General features: G+C 50.7%; 1 protein-coding gene across 1 annotated transcript in view; it reads left to right on the plus strand.

Moving 5' to 3' along the window:
• Positions 1-21,960, plus strand: part of LOC133353638 (protein sidekick-2-like) — a 473,964-nt gene that overhangs the window by 299,268 nt on the left and 152,736 nt on the right. The window contains 4 exon segments of the mRNA XM_061570031.1: positions 10,537-10,648; positions 13,677-13,915; positions 19,930-20,013; positions 21,102-21,296. Of these exon segments, the coding sequence (XP_061426015.1) occupies positions 10,537-10,648; positions 13,677-13,915; positions 19,930-20,013; positions 21,102-21,296 (630 nt within the window).

The following is a 21,960-nucleotide window of genomic DNA, read 5'->3' on the forward strand; positions in this document are numbered from 1 at the left end:
CTTGGAGGGGTAGAAATGAAAGTTAAATTGGCAGCTTTGCCATTTTCGCAGATAATTGTTTTTCATTAGGACTTGTCTACGTGAGCGCTGTGTGGTAATAAGGACTGTTTGGCCCTGGTCATGTGTCTCTCTCACACGCACGCAGCATTCCTCTCCACGGACGTGCACGCACTTACACCGCTATGTCTCTTGCCGAGTGCTAACTAGTTAGGGACCATTACTGAAAGGCAAAGGTGCAGCCCTGTAACGTAATTGCTTGCGCCACTTGCTCGCAGAATGGCCTCGAGAGGGTATTTGGTCGACTGTTATGGTTAGCTCACCATACGCAACCTGCCACAATCGACGAACGATGTACAGTTTATTTATGCTGTGGAGTGGGCAGAGGTTGAGAGGTGTGGGGGATGGGGTTATGAAACTATAGGGCTCACAATTACCCCGCGGGACTAACATGACGAGCTGGCTCTTTAATTTCTCACTCAATATTGTGCTGGTCGCCGGTAGGCTGGAGTAAGTGGCACGTGACCAGTATTAGCTACAGCCAATAATTATGGTGGATGTAGTGTGCATGGTGCGGAATATATTTTCTGGCCCAGACTGACCTGGCTGAAATTAAGTCCTGTTGCGAGCAACGGCTATTGTGTTCTCCGTTTTTTTTTGCCACCAGAAATTCTGTCAAATCAAAATTGTCGATCGGTGGCGCAGTGGCTGGTACACTGCGATGTGTACTCAGTGGCCTCGGTTCGATTCCACGGACATGGCCAACATCAGGGACGAGTAATTTTTTTTAACCAATCATGGGTACCCCCCCACACCAACACGCACTCACCAGCGTGGTGAAATGTGACTGTCACCGCACGTGGAGCCCTCCATCTTGTCGTGAATTAAAAAAAATTGCTGCAAATTATTTCCAATGTTATTAGTATCTGATTACAATTTATACTGCGCATCGGTGCTAGGTGCATTGATAATCGCATCGCAGGATCGTGACGACGGCTTGGGAAGACCTTCATTCAGCAGTGGATCGATCATGACTGATGATAATGATGACAATGATGATGATGATCTGATTGCAATACAATGAAAAATATTTTTTTTGCCATCAGTTTTTTTTATTGCTGTTGGTCAAGAGCAAACAACAACAACAACTAAGACACATGCACGCGCATACAAAATAAATTCTGCAGGGCTCACTTCATAGCGTTGATTAAGTTGCTGGGAATGCGGCTTTTAGGCCAAAGCTGGCACGTGGCTCGGCACGGTTTAGCGAGCATTCCCAGGGTCAAGATCAGGGGTCTCCCAATCACACAGTTCAGCAACATTTTTTCTGCACACATTGCCAAAGCCGTATATTGTGCACACAAAACGCAGTGGAGCGTGGGTGCGCGACAACAGTGGGCGCGTGTGTGTGTGTGTGAACTTGCGTTGAGCAATATGTGAACGTGTTCATGGGGAGCAGTGGTGGAGTGGTGAGCGCGCCACCCCTTAGAGCCCGGCGACCCGAATTCGATTGCCGCTCACGACCGATAACAGCGGAGAATATTTGAAACCAGTCGTGGTCTTCCCGCCTAGGTCGACTGAGCCTTAAATGAGTGTCTGTTGCGGTGGTGTGTAAACGTCAGCGCTTGGGGAGACAAAGGCGGCCGAGCGTCGTGTTGGCCACGCACACACCCTCGTGTCCCGTGCTAGCCATGGCGAGGTGTTCGCTTGCAGCACTTGCCCCAACAGTCTATTATTAGGCCATACAGGGAACCTTTGTCTGTGTGAGTGCGCGTGCGTGTGTGTCTGCACATTATTAAAATTGTCTAAGGGAAGCAATATTTGCTGAATGACAAAAAAAGGCCAAAATGCGTTGGGCCAATTGCGCCGGTGTCAGTCTGCGTTAGCCTTGACAAGCGCCCGCGGGCTCAAACCGACGCATCCGTCGTTGCTGCCCTTGGCAGGCTGCGCGCGGTCATCCAACGGTGGCAGTGTCGTGAGAAAGCGGTAAGAGTCAGAGCGTTAAGGCAGTCGGGGTTGGGCTTGTCCCTCGGCATGTATAAAATACGACAATAGCTTCAGCGATCCCTTGCTCAAATGAGCATTGACGCGAGCGCTCATCTCCTGTTTATTACGGCCAATTCCACATTCCCATGGCAGTGGGGCGGGGGTGGTGGGCGGGGGGGGTCGGATGTAATCCTTCGGACCACCGCTGTTAACTTTTGCACAATAGTTGAAGTCATCCTATTGTCTCCCAAAAGGACGAGTGGCTGAGTCGACCCCGAATAAACCGCGATTGAACTCGCGACCTTCCGCTCGCCCTACCACTGCTGAGCCACCCTTGCCGGTTCCAGGATTAGTGGCCCACACGCAGAAGTTCGCGGAGCGGTCCCGTCATCGCGCAAGCCATCCTTGCCCGCTGTCGCCAAAAGGGGCATTTTTCACGGGCAAAAAGTTACGCTTCGATCGGGACAAAAAATAATTGCTAAGTGATTTATGTTTAGTATCAAATCCCCTGTACGTGCATACTCTGCTTGCAGCCGATTAATGACTGGTTGTCCCGTGCGTCTGATGTTAATCATCGTTGTTCACTCTCTAATGATGTCTATTTATTATTATTATTATAGTTGCTGAGCACAGCCCCATGGGCAGAAAACTCAAGGGGGGGGGGCAGTGAAAGACATCACTGTTGAAGCTTTAATAGATGAGAGTGCAAAACGTTTCTTAAATTGAGCGAGGCTGTTGTAGGGAATATGTACCCAGTGGCCTCAGTTCGATGCCACGGCCATGGCCAATATCAGGGACGAGAGATGTATGTTTTAACCAGCCATGGTTACCCCCCCCCCCCACACACCAACCCGCACTGCTGCTGCGTGAGCTCACTCTGGAGCGGCGACGTCGCTGAATGTTTTACGACTGGACACATTGCCAAAGACCCAACGCAGAAGATCCCTGGGTTTGATCACACACGAAGCTCATGGTCGTTGAAGATGCGGAAACGTGACGCGCAAAATGTAAAATTAAAAACTCTCCAGGAGTGCGCGACTGTTGTCATCCAGAACAGACCATAAAATATATAACGACGCAATGCCCGATCTGCAAATAGGAAGGAGATACATCACAGCGATACGCTCCGCGACTACGGACGCGGTTATCTGGCTTGGCCACCTGAATGTGAAATTGCAGTCGATGCTCTGCATCTACATCAGCCGTGCGGAATTTTAAGAAGAAGATTGGACGCATCGCCACCTTAACGGAGCAGCCCTCCTTGACAAAACTCTTCCACTTTTATACAGTGCTCGAGAGAGCCCATTTTGACCACATGAAGGCCTACTCTTCCTAAGGCATTGTGTAAGAGGCCGAAGTGCCCACCCACGCTTTATCCCACCGCATGCAACCAACCGCTCGCCGACCTGCAGAGTACCCATTCGTACTGCTGGGTGAGCAGAGGTGGCGAGATTTTTTTTTTTTAAACGTGCCCCGTTGTTTCAACCGAGGCGAAAGCCTCCTGGCGGCTCTGCCAGTGTTGTCGGTCGTTCAATCGATTGTTGCTGAACCCGCAACAGCCCTAAAAAACCCCTCCGTGTCAATCACGCTCGCAAACATTCACGAGGAGGCTGCGACACACGAACGCGTCGTTCGCGTCTCGAATCGCGTTCCGGGCTCACGAACGAACGCGCCTGCTGCAGCTCGGCATGGCCTGTCACGCGCCTTCCTGCCAACGTGTACGCGTGTGACCGAGTGCCACCAATAGCTGCAAACATTTACGATGTAGATTCAAGACAACATCTCGCTGTGAGACGCGGAAAAAAAGGAATACACATTTCATTTATTTTTACATTGTCACGTTTGAACATTTTCCGCCTTTGTTTACCTTGGGCATGCCGTGCGGTTAATTTACAATTACCAGTCGACGATCATCAAGATGACGCTTAATAACTTTTGACAGCGCAGATAGTCGATTGCAAACGCTGGTGCTATGAGAGCCGAGTCTGACAGATGTTGACGAACCCTCCGATTATTTAAACTATTACACGGGCAGGTTCACAAGAGGCACATATAGCGGCAATTACATACATGATTCACTTAGCAATTTCAAATGTTATCTTCATACTTTACAGGAGCATGATCTGATTTTTAGGTGCCTTAACGGGAGGTAAACAGTACAAAACTTAACTTTTTTTATATACATGAAAATAAAAGTCATAATTAAAGTCATCGCTTGAGTGAGCGGGTTGGTGCAAACTTCTTCAATAAAATGCGGAGGCAATTGGAATGTTTTAAATGGACAATTGTTAGAGTATTCATTCAATGAATCTACAGCGATGTCGTGTGTGGGTGGGGTAAAGTGTGGGCAGTTCTCTCATCTGACCAGGGTGGAATAGTCGACCAAATACCCTTATAGGGGGCTCTCTATAAGGGGGGGGGGGCAACCCATCCAGCAGTGACGCGAGTAAAAGATGTCAGCACCTCTTCCGAGCCGTCTGGCCGCCGTGGAAGAGCAGGCCAAGCGCTCTCTAGAATTCCCTCTAGTGCAGTCACTTGCGTCAGCGGGTAGAACAAGCAACTGCAGGCCTGCGCCGCTCCAGTATTCGTATTACTACTACTTGTTAGAAGACTGGTACCTGAAGCGCGCTGCTACTGGGAGAGCGGTCGCCACAGTGTGTGGGAGGCAGGGAGCGTGCGCCACAGCTCTGCATGCCTCCCGTTACAAGACCTCTCAGGCCAAGGGGCCACTGCACCCACTACCAGCCCCTCTCTCCTCCACACCCCCACCAACACGGCCACCAAACAATCGCTCCCCTCACGATGCCCTTCCCCTCTTCATTATCGTCATCAATATTTATGACGGGAAAACGATCAAGAATAAAAAAAATAAAAAAAATTTCGCCCGCATGCCCGCCTGCCCGCTAACTCCTGAAGGGTAGCCAAACGCAGGAGCCACAGTATAAAACTCACACCATCTGGACCGTCGCTTTCATTATTTCATTTTCGCCACTCTCGTGTTACGCTCAACATCGGTGGCTGAGAAGGGATCGTGTGCTCGAGAGAGAGAGAGAGAGGGGGGCGGCTGACAAAGAAGCACTTCTCGTAAGGACACAAAAAGTCGGGGTGGGAGTCCGTGCGCGGGTGCGTGTGGGCTGCGGAGGCCAAACTCCCAGCCGGCCCGCCAACACCAGTGACGATTGTCTGAAACGGTTCTGGGCCTCGCCTAGGTCGACTCAGTCTCAAATGAGTGCTTGGCGAGATGTGTAAATATCGCCACGCGGGAGACAATGGGGGCCAGACGTGGTGCTGGCCACCTACTCCAAACAGAACTTGTCCCAACAGTCTGTTAAGGCTACACGGGGGGGGGGATTTGTCTTTGCCTTTTCTCCTCAAGGTGCACCTAGCCTGGTACAACGCCGTGGGGACGTCACCGCCACTTAGTGACAAACGGCCGTTGTTGTTGCGTTAGTGTCCTCGGGAAGGGGGTGGTGTCGCGGCTAGCGCACTTCGCTACGAACCCGGCGACCCGTCCAATAACATTGGGCGAATATTTGATCCGGTCCTGGGTCTCCCCTAGGTTGGCTCAGCCTTAAAATTAGTACCTGATGCGGTGGTGTGTACACATCAGCACCGGGGAGACGAAGGCGGGCAGGCGTCGTGCTGGCCACACCACTCGCTTGTTCACCTTGTCATCTGCTCATGAAGCAGCACTTGCCCCGATATTCAATATAGGGGCTACATTGGAGATCTATTTGTGCAATCTTCCACTCACTCACCGCCGTTCCAACTCTTCAGCCGCTCAGATATTCCTGACATCCTCACTCATCGCGAGTTGCCACACACAGCCCACCCTGTTGACTCCCACGTCCGTGGGATTCGATCCCAACACGGAAACGAGCATAGTAATACATCGTAACCACGAGCAGCTGTAATCATTCAGACTCTCACTCATTAACAATGGGTTTGATTGCAGGTGGGGGGGGGGGGGGATAATGATTTTTTTAAAATATAATAATTCTCAAAAACACTGCCCAGGATATGCAATACTTTTTCAAAGGCCTTCACAAAGTCTTTTCAATATCTGACAAAGTGAAAAACCTTGCCTGAAACAGTGCAGGATTGTTAAGACTTTCACTAAAAAAACTCCTCCAAGCCCCTTTGGTATTCCTCTCGGAGCACATTCAACTTCGGCGACCCGCAATTACCGAGCCATCTTCAAAAAAATCAAACGCTGAATTCCCCCTAACCCTTCGGCTTCTCAACGTCTCTCACCTTAAACAAAAAAATATAATTTGCGCAGCACCGCGGTTTTTTTTACGCTCCGTCCTTTTAAATAAATTTTAATATAAATAAGAAAAACCGCACGCGACCCGGAGAGAGCGCGTGGTCAGAGACGTTCTAATCTTCGGTTCGCGCGGTCACCGGGTGCTGAATCTGGCACGACAGTGGTCGCACTGAGCCACGTGTCTCCCCCCCCCCTACCAAAATCAGCCTCCGCCAAAACAAACCGCGTGCCCTCTCTCTCCCTCTCTCTCCGGACCGCGCCCACGATGGCACCGGGTGTGACAGAGAAAGAGAGAGGGTGCTTCAGCCTTACAGCCCCCTGATTCTTATAATCACACGTGCCATACCCCCCCCCCCCCCCCCCCACGTCTCCACTGTTTTTTCCCGAATTCAATCCGTGGGGATTGCTGCCACGGTCGGTGTGAAGGTGAAGCGCGCGGGACTCGCCATCCAGAGGTCGACCGTCCGAGTCGTTCTGCCGGCGCGGCTTGTGGATACGATGCCTCTAGTTTGTAAAAAATTCCCCTCCCAGGCCACGCGTCCTCGCAGAAAGCACACATGTGTGAATGTTGGGGCTGTGGATGTATTGTAAATCGTCATTTGAGAGGCGCAAATTCATGCTCGGATTGTGCTTAAAGCATGTCCAATGCGCATTGCCATTTCATCCCCCTTGGACATCGCTCCTCCGCACTCCCACTTCTTCCAAGAGATTTGAACATTGTGGAAGAGTAGCCCGCAACAAATACCATTGGAGAAGTTGCTCTCTCGAGCTAAACTCGAGCGGAGGCCCGTGTGCCGGCAGCGACGTGAGCAAGGCACATTCAGGGCTGCACCTTTACCATCACCAATGTAACCCTACCGGTAACGGCGGGATGGAAATACGGGACATCTGTATGTATGTTGAACTTCTTTCGCACCGTACGTAGCCAACCGTGCTAATCGGAGGTGACAACGATTGTGATAACAGTGATACGGATCTTTCTGATGATGATGATGATGATGTTGGCGCAGACAACAACGATGATGGTATTGATGAAACTGATCAATGTGCTTCGGCACAAAAGAAACACAAAACAGCAGTTTTAACGAATTTCGTTTCAATCTAGATTTCAAAGTGCATAGCTCCAGAGGCTTCCCAATACCGGACGAAAGAGCGTTCCAGACGGCAGCAGAAGCACATGTGCAAACGTGACTCTGTGCGGGGAACCTTTGGCGAATGCGCGATCGCATTGTGCGCTCGCCGGCTAGCGCGCGCGCGCGTGCGCCCGTGCGTGTGTGTGGTTCATGAAAATCTATCTCGGTTTTTTTTCTTCTTTATTTTTTTTGCAAGCGAGGAGCTTGTTTGTCGGGTGCCAGGCATTACGGCCGGCGCGTGTCGTATCGCAAAGGCTCTATAAATTCTTCGGCTCGGCTGCACCTTGGGATAATGAGGTCACAACACTCGGCTAGGTTTAACGCCACCTGCGCTCGCTCACCCGAGCAATTAATTGAGACTGAAAATGAAGCTCATAATTTGCCAAGCAGCAAAATATATATTTTTTCTGTCTTTCTTTCTTTCGTTCTGAGAAGGTCCTTCCTATGCGTGGGTGGGGTGGATTGGTGGGTGGTTGGGTGTAGACTGAATCCCCGAGGCAAGAGAAATGCGCAGTGCGTGGTGCGTGCGCGTGCACAAACGTGCATCTGAGTTACAAAAATAGACAAAAAATAAAACCTTCACTTTGGCACCGTGATCACGAGATCGGGGCGTGACAGGTTGAATTCCAGCTTTCGCTCGTAACAATCCATTGCCCCCCCGATGTCGAAAGGCTGCGGAGTGCCCAGTTATAACATTATCCATCAGGTGCGAGTCACGGGTCATTAAGATGCTTTGATTTGAGACATCTTTCTTGCTTTATCGCACTTAGCCGGCGGTTTGCCCTGCCAGGACATTCGGCTCACGGCGTCGCCTTTCCTCGGCGAGAGAAGCACTGCTCTTGTATCCTCCCCCCACCCTCCACCGACTCGTTAGCGTCCCAGCATGCGGCTGAGAGAATACGAGTCACGTGCTGCAAGTCGAAATCCCGGATTTGGGGATAATCCACTCCTTCCCCTCGAGGTGTTCACGTAGGGCAGATGAGAGCCCTGGACATTGGTATTTCATTGATAATTGGCAGAGGAAACACTTTGCCATCTTCTTGGTTCTTTCGGTAAAGTCACGTAGAAGGGAAGTAATAAAATAATAAAAATAAAACATAATAAAATATTATATTATATTATTTTATTATGTTTTATTATTTTTATTATTTTATTACTTCCCTTCTACGTGACTTTACCGAAAGAACCAAGAAGATGAATCCCTGCAGTCACGAAAGCTTTAAATCGACACTTTGCCATGTTTGTCTTTTTTTTAATGACTACGGTTAATGTAGTGCACCGTTTAACATGCTTGAAAGTTCAGGACCGCCACCCCCGTTGGGAGGTTTCTAAATCCACCTTTTAATGAAACACGTTTTTCAAAAGTGTTTCAGTATGACTGGCTCCTCCCTGTCGCGTGACCTTAATGTGCACGTACAGCCCCTTTTGGGTCAATAAAGTGCAGGGTGAGGGCCAAACAACGGCTCCGATCCGCTTGGCAAGCCATTATTTAACTACACTTCGCCACGCTGGTCAGCGCGGGTTGGTGAAGGCGGGGAGCATTGAGGTACAGCACAACATTTGCTGCGCAGCCGTCTGCTGGCGACGGCATAGCAAGCTGTGTGTACGCGGTGGTCCCCGTTGCAAAGCGCTATCCAGGCTCATGACTGCTTGCTTAGCTTCTAAGATCGGACAATATTTGGTCATCACCTCCGATTAGCGTACGGCGCGAAAGAAGTTCAACACACATACATCACCAGTGCAAAACTCTAAAAATCAGCCCTACTCAACGCAACAAAATCCATGGTTATGAACGTGGAAGCCAATTCTCGCAACACCGCCCACTCGCTACCAACCACGTGTGCGCCGGCGTGCCGCTCCAAATCTCCCAAATATGGAAATAACTCACGATACCGCTCAATTAGGAAAAACATCGCAGAGCGACATTGCCCACCTGCCGCTAATTGTAGGCGCACTCTTAGATCCGTGGCTGCATCTGTCTCACGCCGCGCAGGCCACGGGGGAAGGGGGAGCGAGCGGGGCGGGGAGGGCGGTCCCCTTGGCTAGACGGCAGCAAGCAAGTCATCGGAATCGTCGAGATGGACATCGTGATGCGATGTCGCGTTCGTTCGACGCGTCGAGACACCGAGGCGGAGCGTGCTGGCGGCTCTCACTCGCCCCGTGCTGGTGGCGGGCGAGCGACTCGCGTGCCTCCCCCCCCCCCACACCGAACCGTCCGTCACAGCGAGGCCCCGCGGGCAGAAACAAAAGGCCGGGGCGATGGTCCAGTCCCGGTGGAGAGGTCGGATCGGTGCCTCTTGGGTGGTAGTTGAAGGGTGCAACGTGGGGGGAGGGGGCACGATTGCTAAACCCGTGGGCAGGCGCCAGAAATAACACTGGTCAATTTAAAAAAAAAACATTTTTTTCTCGCCTGGACTTTTGCAGCTGTTATAGACTTATTTCAGGGTGCTGATTCCAAATCTGATCTCAGATTTGCTCTATCACATCTCATTTTTATGCTATCGGCATACGCCATTTTCATTGATTTTACCCGAAATTAACTCTGTCACTTATGATTGCACGTTGTTGCGAGTAGTGACTGCTTTAGTGTTAAAATATGGTGCTGTATTTTTAGGATTAGTGTTTTTATAATATCATTTTATGTAGATATCCACATTAATTTCATATTTTTCTTCTGCAGTTTGTATTGAAAATTAAATATTTGATATCTCAAAAACCTGATGTGATAGACAAAAACTGATGCCAGATTTAGAATCAGCACCCCCAAATTACCTTAAACCCGTTGGAATATCTTATGCCAGAAAAAGTGTGGTGACCAGTGTAATGTATCTTGCTTTGTGCTCCATTCTCCTCTTCTCGGTCCTTTCCAAATGCGGCCGTTATCGCCTATGCGTGTTTGTTGTTGTTTGTTGTTGTTTGTTGTTGTTATCGTTGTTGTTATATTTCGGTATTATTCTCGGACGCAGGGTTGGTTGCTGTTATGGTTATACATTTGATCGTGATTGCTGCGTTGTAATTAATATTTTTTTTGTTATCGCTGCGCTTTCGTTTTAATAACGCTCACAAACGCACACACGCACGCACGCACGCGCGCATACACCCGTACCTACCTACATACACGCCGCGCACGCATACACACGTACGTGCGTCTAGATGCCGAAGATCCCGGGCCGTCCGACTTCCTGGAGATTGTCGTCGCTCCGAGGAACATGAGCGTCGTCGCAGGAGCTGGTGAAGTGTCACTCGAGTGTGTTCCCTACGCACGGTGAGCCGAGCACCACCCCGTAGATTGACTGGTCACGTGTTCGTTCGTTCGTTTGTCTGTTTGTTTCCATACTCCCTATCCCCGGGGTCACGTGGTTCAGAAGTCAGAGTGCTGAGCCCAGCACCGCTGAGATGCTGGGATCAAATCTATAACTCAGCCGCCGGTGATTGCTAGCGGGTTCTGAAGATGCATTGATTTTAATGATGGTCATCACGTTCATTTTGGTACACAACTCGCTGGGTGTTGCTGTCCTGTCAAACAATGTTCTCATTTTTAAAATTATTCAAAGTTAATTTTTTATTTTACCGGGTAAGGCCCACTGAGCTCCATAGCTCTTTTGCAGAAGCGACCTGGCCACAAGTGATATCCCAACGAAGTGGATTATCACGTAGCAATATATAACAGCCAATACTATAAGCACATATTTCTAAATGTGGAGAAAAAAACTTTAGGACTCAGGAGAGAGAAAAAAACACGCAACCACGGGGAGAGGGACATGCAAACTCCAAATATGCAGGTCTCAGGGTCGGGATCGAACCCATGACCTCCTGCATACCTGGCGAGATAGTTAACATCTCGCTCCGCGACACCATGCCGAGGGAGTAGGAAATCGCTGCGCCCATACTGTGTGGAACAGAGGTCACATGAATATATTTCAGAGGTAGCCCTGCAATACCCGCTGACACGGGCCGCTCTCTCACACAGGATGGCATTGCTCTACGAGATGTCTTACTGGGCACTCGTGGCATGACCATCTGTAAGCACAGCGGGGAAGTATGATCAACAAACCCCCGTAACCGACACGGCATAGGCATAGGGGACCTTTATCCACCAGTGGATTGATGAAGGAGCTGTAAATTGTCTACATCTGTTTTCCCACTCAAACAAATCCCCCTCTTTTTTTCCCTACAAACTAAGGACGGGCGGTGACGTCGTTAGTTGCTGTCAAAAATGAAGGAGAGAGCCCAGATTTCGATTTAAAGCTTTCGTGACTGCAGGGATTCATCTTCTTGGTTCTTTTGGAAAAGTCACGTAGAAGGTAAATAATAAAATAATAAAAATAAAACATAATAAAATTATTCTCACGACGCTTCGGCCACAACGCAAGCAGCCTCAGGTGAAGAACAGGTCTGTCGGATTCAGATGCTGTCTTTCCGACAGACCTGTTCTTCACCTGTCTTTCTGACAGACTTGTTCTTCACCTGAGGACGGCTGCTTGCATTGTGGCCGAAACGTCGTGAGAATTATTTTATCATGTTTTATTTTTATTATTTTATTATTTCCCTTCTACGTGACTTTACCGAAAGAATCAAGAAGAAGAGAGCCCTGATTCTCAGCGATCGGTGCGCAGAGTCCCGCGAGCCCCCGAATCGCCATGGCTGTCCGTAAATTCCGTTAAACATCCTCAGTTGCAGTTTCAGTCTCCTTCACGAGAATAACCCCCCCCCCCCCGCGGCTTCGTAAACTCCGAGCTCTGCATTCACAAACCACGACGGGGGGGGGGGGGAGTCTGAAATCCTGCCGCCGGTTCGAATGTGCTATGGAGGTTGGGGGGGTGGGGTGTCCCACGCTCGTGCTACTAATTAAAATCCATCTTCCCTATCGTTTCGTGTCTAGGGTTCTCGCCTGATGATGGCGAGACCCATCCGCTGCGCCGTGCGATTGTTACGTCTGCTAACGCTGGGCCGGTCGGCCGCCGCCAAATGAATAGTAATGAATAGGAACGCCCCCCCCCCTCTATTATTTATTCGCAACTGGCGCGCCGCTTCAAGACAGTGCTGGAGTGCGTAACATCTTCTATGCTGCGGCCAGCCCGCAAAAAATAAAGACGCACCACGGTAATAGTCATTAAATATGCATGCAAACCATCTCCGCTCATTAAATTATTTCAACATTTTACACGAATGCGATTTTTTTAACGCTTTGTCAAATGCCTGCGAAAAATCATGTCAGCATCGTGGGGGGTGGGGGGGGGAGGACCCCCCTTTTTTTTCTCCTAGCCAACGGGAAGGCACCATATGGGCAACGGGCGTCACTCTAATTGCTTGCCAGAAACTCTTGACATCAAAAATGCATGCGCCTGGGTATTTCTCTCGGCGGCGGAGGCGGTAATCTCCTAGAAAGCGCTCGCGCGCCCTTAAATCTTTTCGCCGTTGACTTCTCTCCCGTCGAGAAGAAATTCTCGGATCTGGCGACCGAGAGGATGAGAACGGCGCGCGCCGAGGCTAATGGACTCGCGCGATCGAGTCGGCCCTCGTTACCGTGAGCTGTCGTGCGATCTGATCATGTGATTACGCGGGAGAGCGAATTGTTTTATTTATTTCATGTACGTTTTTATTGATTTTCTGTTTAGATTTTTCTTTGGTGGGGTGGGGTGGGAGGGGTGGAGGAAGGGGGGGGGGGGGTGTACGGGTTTTTCGCGGGGCAAGTGGAGGAGAGACAGGAGCTTTGCGGTGAGCTCCCAGTGTCTCACCCTGGGCTCTGCGTCCCTCGGATCTCCGCCGACGTTTGGCAACATTGAATGCGCGCCCGTTCACAAAACGTCGGGGGCAAATACTGCGATTCGACACGCTGCGTTTTGCGACGCTGGATGTCAGTCGCGAATGATATCTGAACCGATACGGGAGCGACGCCTCTTCGCCAACCAGTACCGACCGCAGCGTGGTGAAATGTGGCCAAACTTTCGTGTAGCGGTTGATTGACAAGGGGAAATGTTTAATGTATTCTTGTTTGTATGACAATAACCACCTCACACGACCTGGGGACAGTCAATCAGCGCGTCGCTTGCGGCGAGGTAAAGCGTGCATACTCCCACCTCTTCCAAGGCGTCTGATCAGCATGGAAGAGTAGGCAAAACATATCCTCCAGCGGGGCCCTCTCTGAAGCTCCCTTCAGCAGGGAAGCCCTTCTGCCAGCAGTGTCGTGAGCGAGCAGTTGCGGGGCTGCACCTTTAACCTTTTAAATTCTTTTTTTTTTTACTCGCCCCAATCCCTCTGTGTGCCCCCTTTCGCCGGCCGTCAACCACCAGGCCACTGGAGCGAGTGACCGTCACGTGGAGACACAACAGTGGCCCCGCCATCACGTCCGGCGTCGGCGATTTCGGCCGCCGCCTCACCGTGACGTCCCCGTCCGCGGCCGACGCGGGCCGCTACGACTGCGAGGTGACGCTGGGCCCGAGGGGCCCTGCGTCCTCCGGCGGCGCCGGCGCGGCGTCCGGAGTGGCCGCGGCGCACCCTGTGGTCCGCTCGGCCTACCTTACCGTGCTCGGTGAGTCTCGCGGCTTGCCACCTGTCCTGGTTTTCCCAGGGTTCTAGATTTGAAGCTTTCGTGACTGCAAGAATTGATATTCTTAGGTTTTTTTCGGTAAAGTCACGTAGGTAAAAAATTAAAATTAATAAAAGTTAAAAAAATCACGACGTTTCGGAGGCAACACAAGCCTCCGTCTTCAGGTGGAACCGTCACAGCACGATAGCTGTATCATTACTTGATACAGCTATCGTGCTGTGACGGTATCATTACTTGATACAGCTATCGTGCTGTGACGGTTCCACCTGAAGACGGAAGCTTGTGTTGCCTCCGAAACGTCGTGATTTTATTTTATTTTTATTTTACTTTTATTAATTTTAAGTTTTTTACCTACGTGACTTTACCGAAAAAACCTAAGAATATTCCCCAGGATTGTTCACTCCTCTGCTTTGAGGAAGGGCCATTGACCGAAATGTCACCGATTACTGACTTTCTCCTCTTTCATCATCATCATCATCATCGATCGGCCATGGTCAATCCACTGCTGGATGAAGACCTCGCAAAGCTGCCCCCACAACCACCTCTCACGATCGTGCGATGTAATACTTCGCGGAGCACCTGCGCACGAATTCATGTTAACGTCGCTCATCCCCTCGGTGGATGCCCTCTTGGACGCATGCCATGCCTTGGCTACCACTCTGCTATTATTTTAGACCATTCCTCTTCAGGGCTGCCTTATTCACCAATGCGTTGATTATTTGTTCTGTGTGTTTCTGATCCACTGCCAGTCCAGTATCACTAAACAATGTTGCTTGTAATGAAGCTATCCCGGGAAATCTGTAAGTCTTCCCTGGACATTAAACAGGACCTGCGGCAAGGGTTTTTTCAAGCACCTAGTAAGACCGGCATGGAGTGCAAGGTAGTGGATGTGCATCACCACGCCCGGCCACCTTTGTCTCCCCAATGCTGAAGTTTACACACCTCTCCATATACTCATTTGAGGCTGAGTCGACGTAGGGGAGGACCCAGACCAGTTCAGATAATCGTCACTGGTGTTGACCGTGAGCCGGAATCGAACTTGGATTGTCGGGTTTGTAGCGCGGCTCACTAACCGCTTACACTACCACGGACACACACGGACACACACTGATACACACAAGTAGACAGATGAACGCACGGTTAGACACTCATTTTATGTATAGGACTAAGAGTCTCATAGACTGCAGATGATGGTGACAGAGCCATCTTGGAGGGGAGGTGCAAACAGCACATTTGGCAAGGCCCCAAAACTCCAGAGGGGTTTCAGGAAGAAAAAAAACCATTACATTCTTTATTATTAATTGGTTTAATATGAACAATAAAACAATTCTATGTTAATTAATTGCTGTTTTATTGGCTTGTTTAATTTCATCCTCCAGTTCTCCCTATTGGATGTAGATTAACCCTCCCACATTGCACTCACGCTCAACTAGCCCAGGTGCCCCTGCGGCTAAGAGATCGAAATCTAGCCCTGGAGGACAGTGGTGGTGATGATTGTAGAAGTAGTGATGGTGTTGGTGGTAGTGGTGGTTGAAATGATAATGATAGTAGTGATGGTGGTGGTGATGATGGGGGTTTTGATCATGGCAATGATGTTGATGGTTGTGTTGATGATAGGAATAATGATGATCGTGGTGATGATTATGGTAGCAGCTGTTGTGATGATGGTGGTGGTGATGGTGGTGGTCATGATGATGCTGTTCATAGTCGTGTAAATGTTGATGGCAGTGGTGGTGATGGAAATAATAATGATGACGATAATAATGACCATTGCAGTCGTGATTTTAGTAGTAATGTGTTGGTGGTAGGAATGATTATGGTGGACATGATGATGATGAATGGATGATAATAATGATGATGGTGGTAGTGCCGGTCATGACAACAGGAGTTGTAATGTTGCGGATGGTAATGATGGTGGCGTTGATGAAGACGACGACGATGATGCTGGTGGTGGTGGCGATAATGATGGTGGCGGTGGTAATGGTGGTGGTGATAACGATAACTGCGGTGGTAAATGATGGTGGCGGCGATGATGGCGGCGGTGTGGCAATAAAGGCGGTGGTTATAATTACGCTCACGCATCTAACCGCGATATAAAAAAAAATAGAAATTATCGCACTTCGAAATCAATGTCGCTTTTGAAGAACTCTATCGATGTGGAAACGGCATTGTCTAAGTTCTGTTTCATCGCAGCGCTGCCCGTTAATGGGACACTCTGGATCTGTAACCATTTTTATTGCCCTTCCCTAATTTGGATTCCATTTGCGTCTCCCACTAACGCAGCGTGCGCCCAGAGCGCAAGGTGTGCTCGTCGCCGCCGACAGAAAATGTATCCACTTCACGTATTCATAGACAGACAAAACAAACATCGCATCGCTCACAAATCAGACACTCTACTGCACAATACCAAGCTGCTTCCACCCCGTGGTGAACTGTTCCCATCAACTGTGCGCATTTATTAATTCGCCCGTATCAAGGAGTCCAGACTGCTAGACTGTGTACAAGCACCGACAGGACTACGCTGCAGTTTACAACAATGTACTCGCCGACCCGCACACACCCACTGACTCCCCCCGCTCCCAACACACTCACCCACTCATCACGCTGCAGGTCACCTCACTTCCCTGTTTAGCCTCTTCCCTCGCCCTGCTCCACTTTGAAGTTCTCTCCTGCCATCGTCGTCTCTTTCCCCAAGTATTTATAACGCTTCTCAATCCAAGCGACGTACGAACTTTGATCTATTGCCACTTGACGTGTGCTGTTTTGTGCTGGCTGCTTGGAATGTTGGGCCCTTGGGCTCCTGCGCTGGACAACTGTGATCTGATATAAGCAAGGGAGCAGCCACCTCTACTCCACGGCGTAAGCAGGGCAAAGGCGTTACGTGTACGCCATGAGCCCTAGTCCAAGGATTTACTCTGCCATACTGGCAGTATTTTTTTAAACAGGTCGGAGTATCCCACACTTTTCCCCGCCACGCGCGGATGTACCCCCACTTATACGGCCGGGGTGGACAGAGGTGTGGACGATTTAAGAAACTCGCCACCCTCGTTTCAACAACTGCCGCGCCTGGGATACCGAATCGAACCGGCGACGACCTCTGGGTTGCAAGTCCTGGCCGCGCTGCCCGTTACACCGTGCTGTGGCGAGACGGTGATCGCGACACCGTCGTAGATTCGTCTCCTCTCCGTCGCCAACTCAGGGATGTCTCCAGCTCTCACTGCCTTGTGAATCACGTGCGCTTGAGTCGCAACGCCAAAAGTGTGCGTAAACGGCTTCATTAATTCACGTCAGGTGTTCGCCAACAACATAACGGAAAAAAAAGATCGCTAACGACGCTGTCTCGGAGAAAGGAGAATTACGCACCACCCCTCCCTCCAACCCTACCGGCGTAAATCGAGCTCTCGCACGACATCACAGGTGTCACACCCCCAGCCACCAACGCCGGCCACCAACGATTGTGAATTTACGGCGGCGCGTCTGGAATTCTGCACGCTCTAATTTACGAGAGAGACGAAGCTGTTGGAAGTTATGTCACGAATTTTGAACCGGGGGGGGGGGGGGGAGGGAAACCCCAATTGGATTCTTGGAGGCTGGTGGGGTGGTGGTGGTGGCGGTGGGGGTGGCATTGGATGGTCGGAGGAAGGGGGGGGGGGTGGATAGATGATGATGACGATGAAGAAGACGACGAGGAAGAAGGGAAAAAGGTGAAAGTTTGTTGACGAACTGGCCGTCTGCCAGCGAGGAGGACAAGCTGTCCTCCCGCTACGCGCGCACGCCGCTGTCTGCGCGTCGAGCGAGCGGAGTTCCACTCTCGCTCCGCACAGCTGTACGCGGGCTGTCAGTATTCCACGAGGAAGGAGCGGATTTAATTACTTTAATCAAACTGAGATGCTCTCAGGGGTAATTTAGAGGCCGTCAGCGCACGCCTCGTCGCTCGATTGCCCCAACACACTAAACAAATTTGCATTTTAATTCGGCCGCCGCGCTACCGAATCTACAAGGAGTGGGGGGGGGGGTGGGGGGGGGGAGACAGGCGGCAATGACGTGGGGGGGGGGTGGACGCTGTGGCTGGTTATCTGAAGTCGCGCGCGGCGCCAGCCCCGCTTGTCAACAGGGGGACAAGGCCGGGGAATTAGCGACGTTGCGACGACAAAAAAAAATGTAAAAACACAAAAATTATTTTTGCGAAAGGGGAGGATGGGAAAGGAAGAAAGTGCGGTGGGTGTGAGTGTAAGAGACAGAGATGCGTGAAAGCCAATTTGTGCTCGTTATTTTGCTCGCGCCGAGCCAGTGAGCTGCACGCGTGGTTCAGTCACGGAACATCACAGCCCCGGAGCTGAGGCTCGAGGATATCTCCACAGACATCCCCCCCACCCACCTTAGCACAGTCGCATTATAGCGACGTCAACAGCATTGCACGCGCCGTATATTGAGTTGCTTTTCAATTGTGTTATTCTTTTAACGACGCGGTTGTTATTGTTGTTATTGTCCATCATAGCAAGCAATTGGGAGCATGAAAGCGACAAAAAAGGGAGGTTGATGGATTCGGCAATTCACATGGAAATCGCGACTCGTGATGGAGATAGAATCTTCACATTTTAGAAATTTGCGGAGGAATTTTTTGTCGGCGGCAATGATGCGTTCGCTTTATTGCGTTGGGAATGCCATGCAGCAGTTTCCCTCGAAGGAAAATTAACGGGCAAAAAAAACTGGACACATCTTGACACATTGCAAGGGACAAGATATGTGTATGTGTACGTGTGTGGGGAGCGGTGGGGCAGTGGTTAGCGTGCTGCGCTATGAACCCGGCGACCCGGGTTCGATTCCTGCTCACGGCAAACACCAGTAACGATTATCTGAACCGGTCCTGGGCCTCCCCTAGCTCGACTCAGCCTCAAATTAGTAACCTGGTGCGGTGTGTGAACATCGCCACTGGGGAGACAAAGGCGGTCGGGCGTGGCGCTGGCCACCCACCCCTCGTATACCGTTCCGGCCTTCATAGGTGCTCGCTAACAGCACTTGCCTCTACAATCTGTTAAGGCTATACGGGGGATCTTTGTCTTTGCGGAGCGGTGGGGCAGTGGTTAGCGGGCTGCTCTACGAACCAGGTGATCCGAGTTCGATTCCCGTTCACGGCCGACACCAGCGACAATTATCTGAACTGGTTTTGGGCCTCCCCTAGCTCGACTCAGCCTCAAATGAGTACCTGGCGCAGTGTATAAAACATCCCCACAGGGGAAACAAAGGCGGTCGGTCGTGTCCACTGGCCACCCAACACCGTGGTGTGCAGTGCCGACCTTCATAGGTGCTACTCGCGAACAGCACTTGCCCCAAAACGTCTCCTGAAGCTGTACGGGGGACATCTTTGTCTTGTGCGCGTGTGCTATTTCAACACGAGCTTAACCCATTTACGCATTGCCGTCGCTGCTAACAGGGCGTTGTTAGCGGAGTTCCTGGCCGCGGCGAGACGGGTGATCTCACGGCTCGCACACAAAATCGAGCCCGAGCGGGTTTTGTCTTCTCGAGCAAGCGCTTCGGATTTTGAGGGAACCGATTAAAAATACGCGCCGAAATGTATAACACCCCCTTCCCCTCCCCCCGTCTCGTCTTCTTCTTCTTCTTTGAGAGACACATTTGAGGTGTTAATTGAATCCTGGCCCGGCCGCAGCAGGAGGTCTTGCATACACGATGCCTTGTCCTCCTCGATATATGTTTTTTTCACCCGTCAAGAAGAAAAAAAAAATTACTAAAAATAACATTTGCCGACGCGTGCGCGTAATTATATCTCTCGCCACGAGGATGCATCCCCCCAACACTGCGACTATTGTTTTTAATAACCGCTTTGCATAATTGGATATTAAAATATGCTACATTCTGCATATCGAGGTTGAGAGTTGGGGGTGGGTGGGTGGGAAGGTTATGTAAATGGACGGCTTTAGGAAGCTCCTCCTGTGTCGGGATGAACCCTCGTGCTTTCGCTCTGTCGCCGTCCGCAGAGGTGCCTTTCTTCACGGTGGAGCCGAGGAGGAGGATCATGGGAGTGGTGGAGCAAGCCCTCGAGATCCCCTGCCAGGCAGCAGGTGACGACGGCGGTGACGGCATTCATCGACCGCGACCGTTGCTCGTCAGCCTCATCGTTGTCGTTCAACAGCTGCCATTGTTACGATCATCGTCGTGGTAGTCGTCGTCATCGCCGTCATCTTTGTCATCTCTGTCGTGGTAGTCGTCGTCATCGCCGTCATCTCTGTCGTGGTAGTCGTCGTCATCGCCGTCATCTTTGTCATCTCTGTCGTGGTAGTCGTCATCATCGTCATCGTCATCATCTCTGACGTGGTAGTCATCGTCATCATCTCTGTCGTGGTAGTCGTCATCATCATCATCTCTGTCCTGGTAGTCGTCGTCATCACTGGAGAGTGTGAATGTAATCGTCCCCAGAGCGATGATCCGCGTCGTGGAAACGATCGGCGTCATAATCGTCGCCGTCATTGTTTAGCGTTGTCGTCATCGTCGCCCTCGTTGTCGTAATTATGCCCAGAATAGATTCTCGTCATTGGCATCAGCGTCGTTGTCATCGTGATCATCGGCGTAATGATTATTTTCATCAATACCATCATCGTTGTCAGCATCACCATCATCATCATCTGAAAGATCCGAATCATCATGGTTATCATTATCAGCATCACTGTTATCACAATCGTTGTCACCTCTGATTAGCACCGTTGGCTACGTACGGTGCAAAAGAAGTTCAACATACGTACATAAATATCGCCAAATGTTTTACCATCATCACCATCATTATTGCAATCATCATCATCATTGTCACGATCATCAGCACCATCATTGCAATCATCATCGTCACCATTATCAAAACATCATAGCTGACACTACCACCACCACTATTAAAACCACGACCACCATCACGGCAGCCATCACCGTCACCATCACATCATGAAGACCATCAACAGCAGCAGGTCAGCCATCCAAATCATCACCTGGCGTGTAACCGTGACCACGAGTCATGGGGTGTCGTCCCATATAAACGTCCCCATTACTCAGCCGCCCGCTCTCCGCCGGGTGCTCACACGAAACTATTCCCCCCCCAACCCTGTTGCCCCCCCCCCTTCCCCTGCACCCCCCCTCCGCCCCCCACCACTTCGGATCATCGCAGGCTTGCCTCCGCCGACCCTGACGTGGTATCGGGACAGCTCCCCGATCGGCCACTTCGGGGATTCGCGGTTCCGAGTGCTCGCGAACGGCAGCCTCCTGGTGGCGTCGCTGGAGGAGAAAGACTCGGGCATGGTGCAGTGCTTTGTGCGCAACGTGGCCGGGGAGGTGCAGACCCACACCTTCCTCACCGTCACCAGTGAGTGCAGCGCCTACGCTCCGTCAACGACACGTTGATGAGTTTGCTCTGTCCGTACGTACGTTTGTTTGTCGGTTCGTCCGTCCGTTTCTTCTTTATATTAGTGTTTATTTTCTCAGGAAAGCGACACTGAGTCCGGAAGAGTTTCTCTTTTCGGGATTCTCCAGCAACACTTCTCCAGCACATCTCGTCAACGTAGAAGAGTAAACCAAATTACCCTCTAGCGTTCGCTAGAGTGGAGGCCCCCCTTTTGCCGGCATGTGGTGTGAGCAAGCAGTTGCAGGGTTGCACCTTTACCTTTTTTCCCGTTTTACCTGCGCTGGGATATTTAGCCAGCGCCAACGACATTAGCTCTCGGAGGAAACCAAATAACCTGGATGAAACACCTGCAAAACAGGTGTTGTGTCCTTCTGCAGCACCTCCAATTAGCACGGTTGGCTACGTTCGGTGCAAAATAATGTCAACTTGCATACGTACAACAGGTAGCAGAGCATGCAATCTACACGCAGAAAGCCACCCGAGTCGTGAATCGAACGCAGGCCCCTTTTTCTGGGAGGCACGAGTGTTACAAATTGTGCCATGTGAACTCTCACTAATTAAAGGCTGTTGCCCTCAAGGTTTAAGAGCTTGGAGATACGAGATGACTGCCAATGGCTCTGAGGTC

The sequence above is a fragment of the Lethenteron reissneri genome, chromosome 44 (assembly GCF_015708825.2).
Source record: "Lethenteron reissneri isolate LAM-NWPU_2019-01 chromosome 44, ASM1570882v1, whole genome shotgun sequence".
Classification (NCBI taxonomy): Eukaryota; Metazoa; Chordata; class Hyperoartia; order Petromyzontiformes; family Petromyzontidae; genus Lethenteron; species Lethenteron reissneri.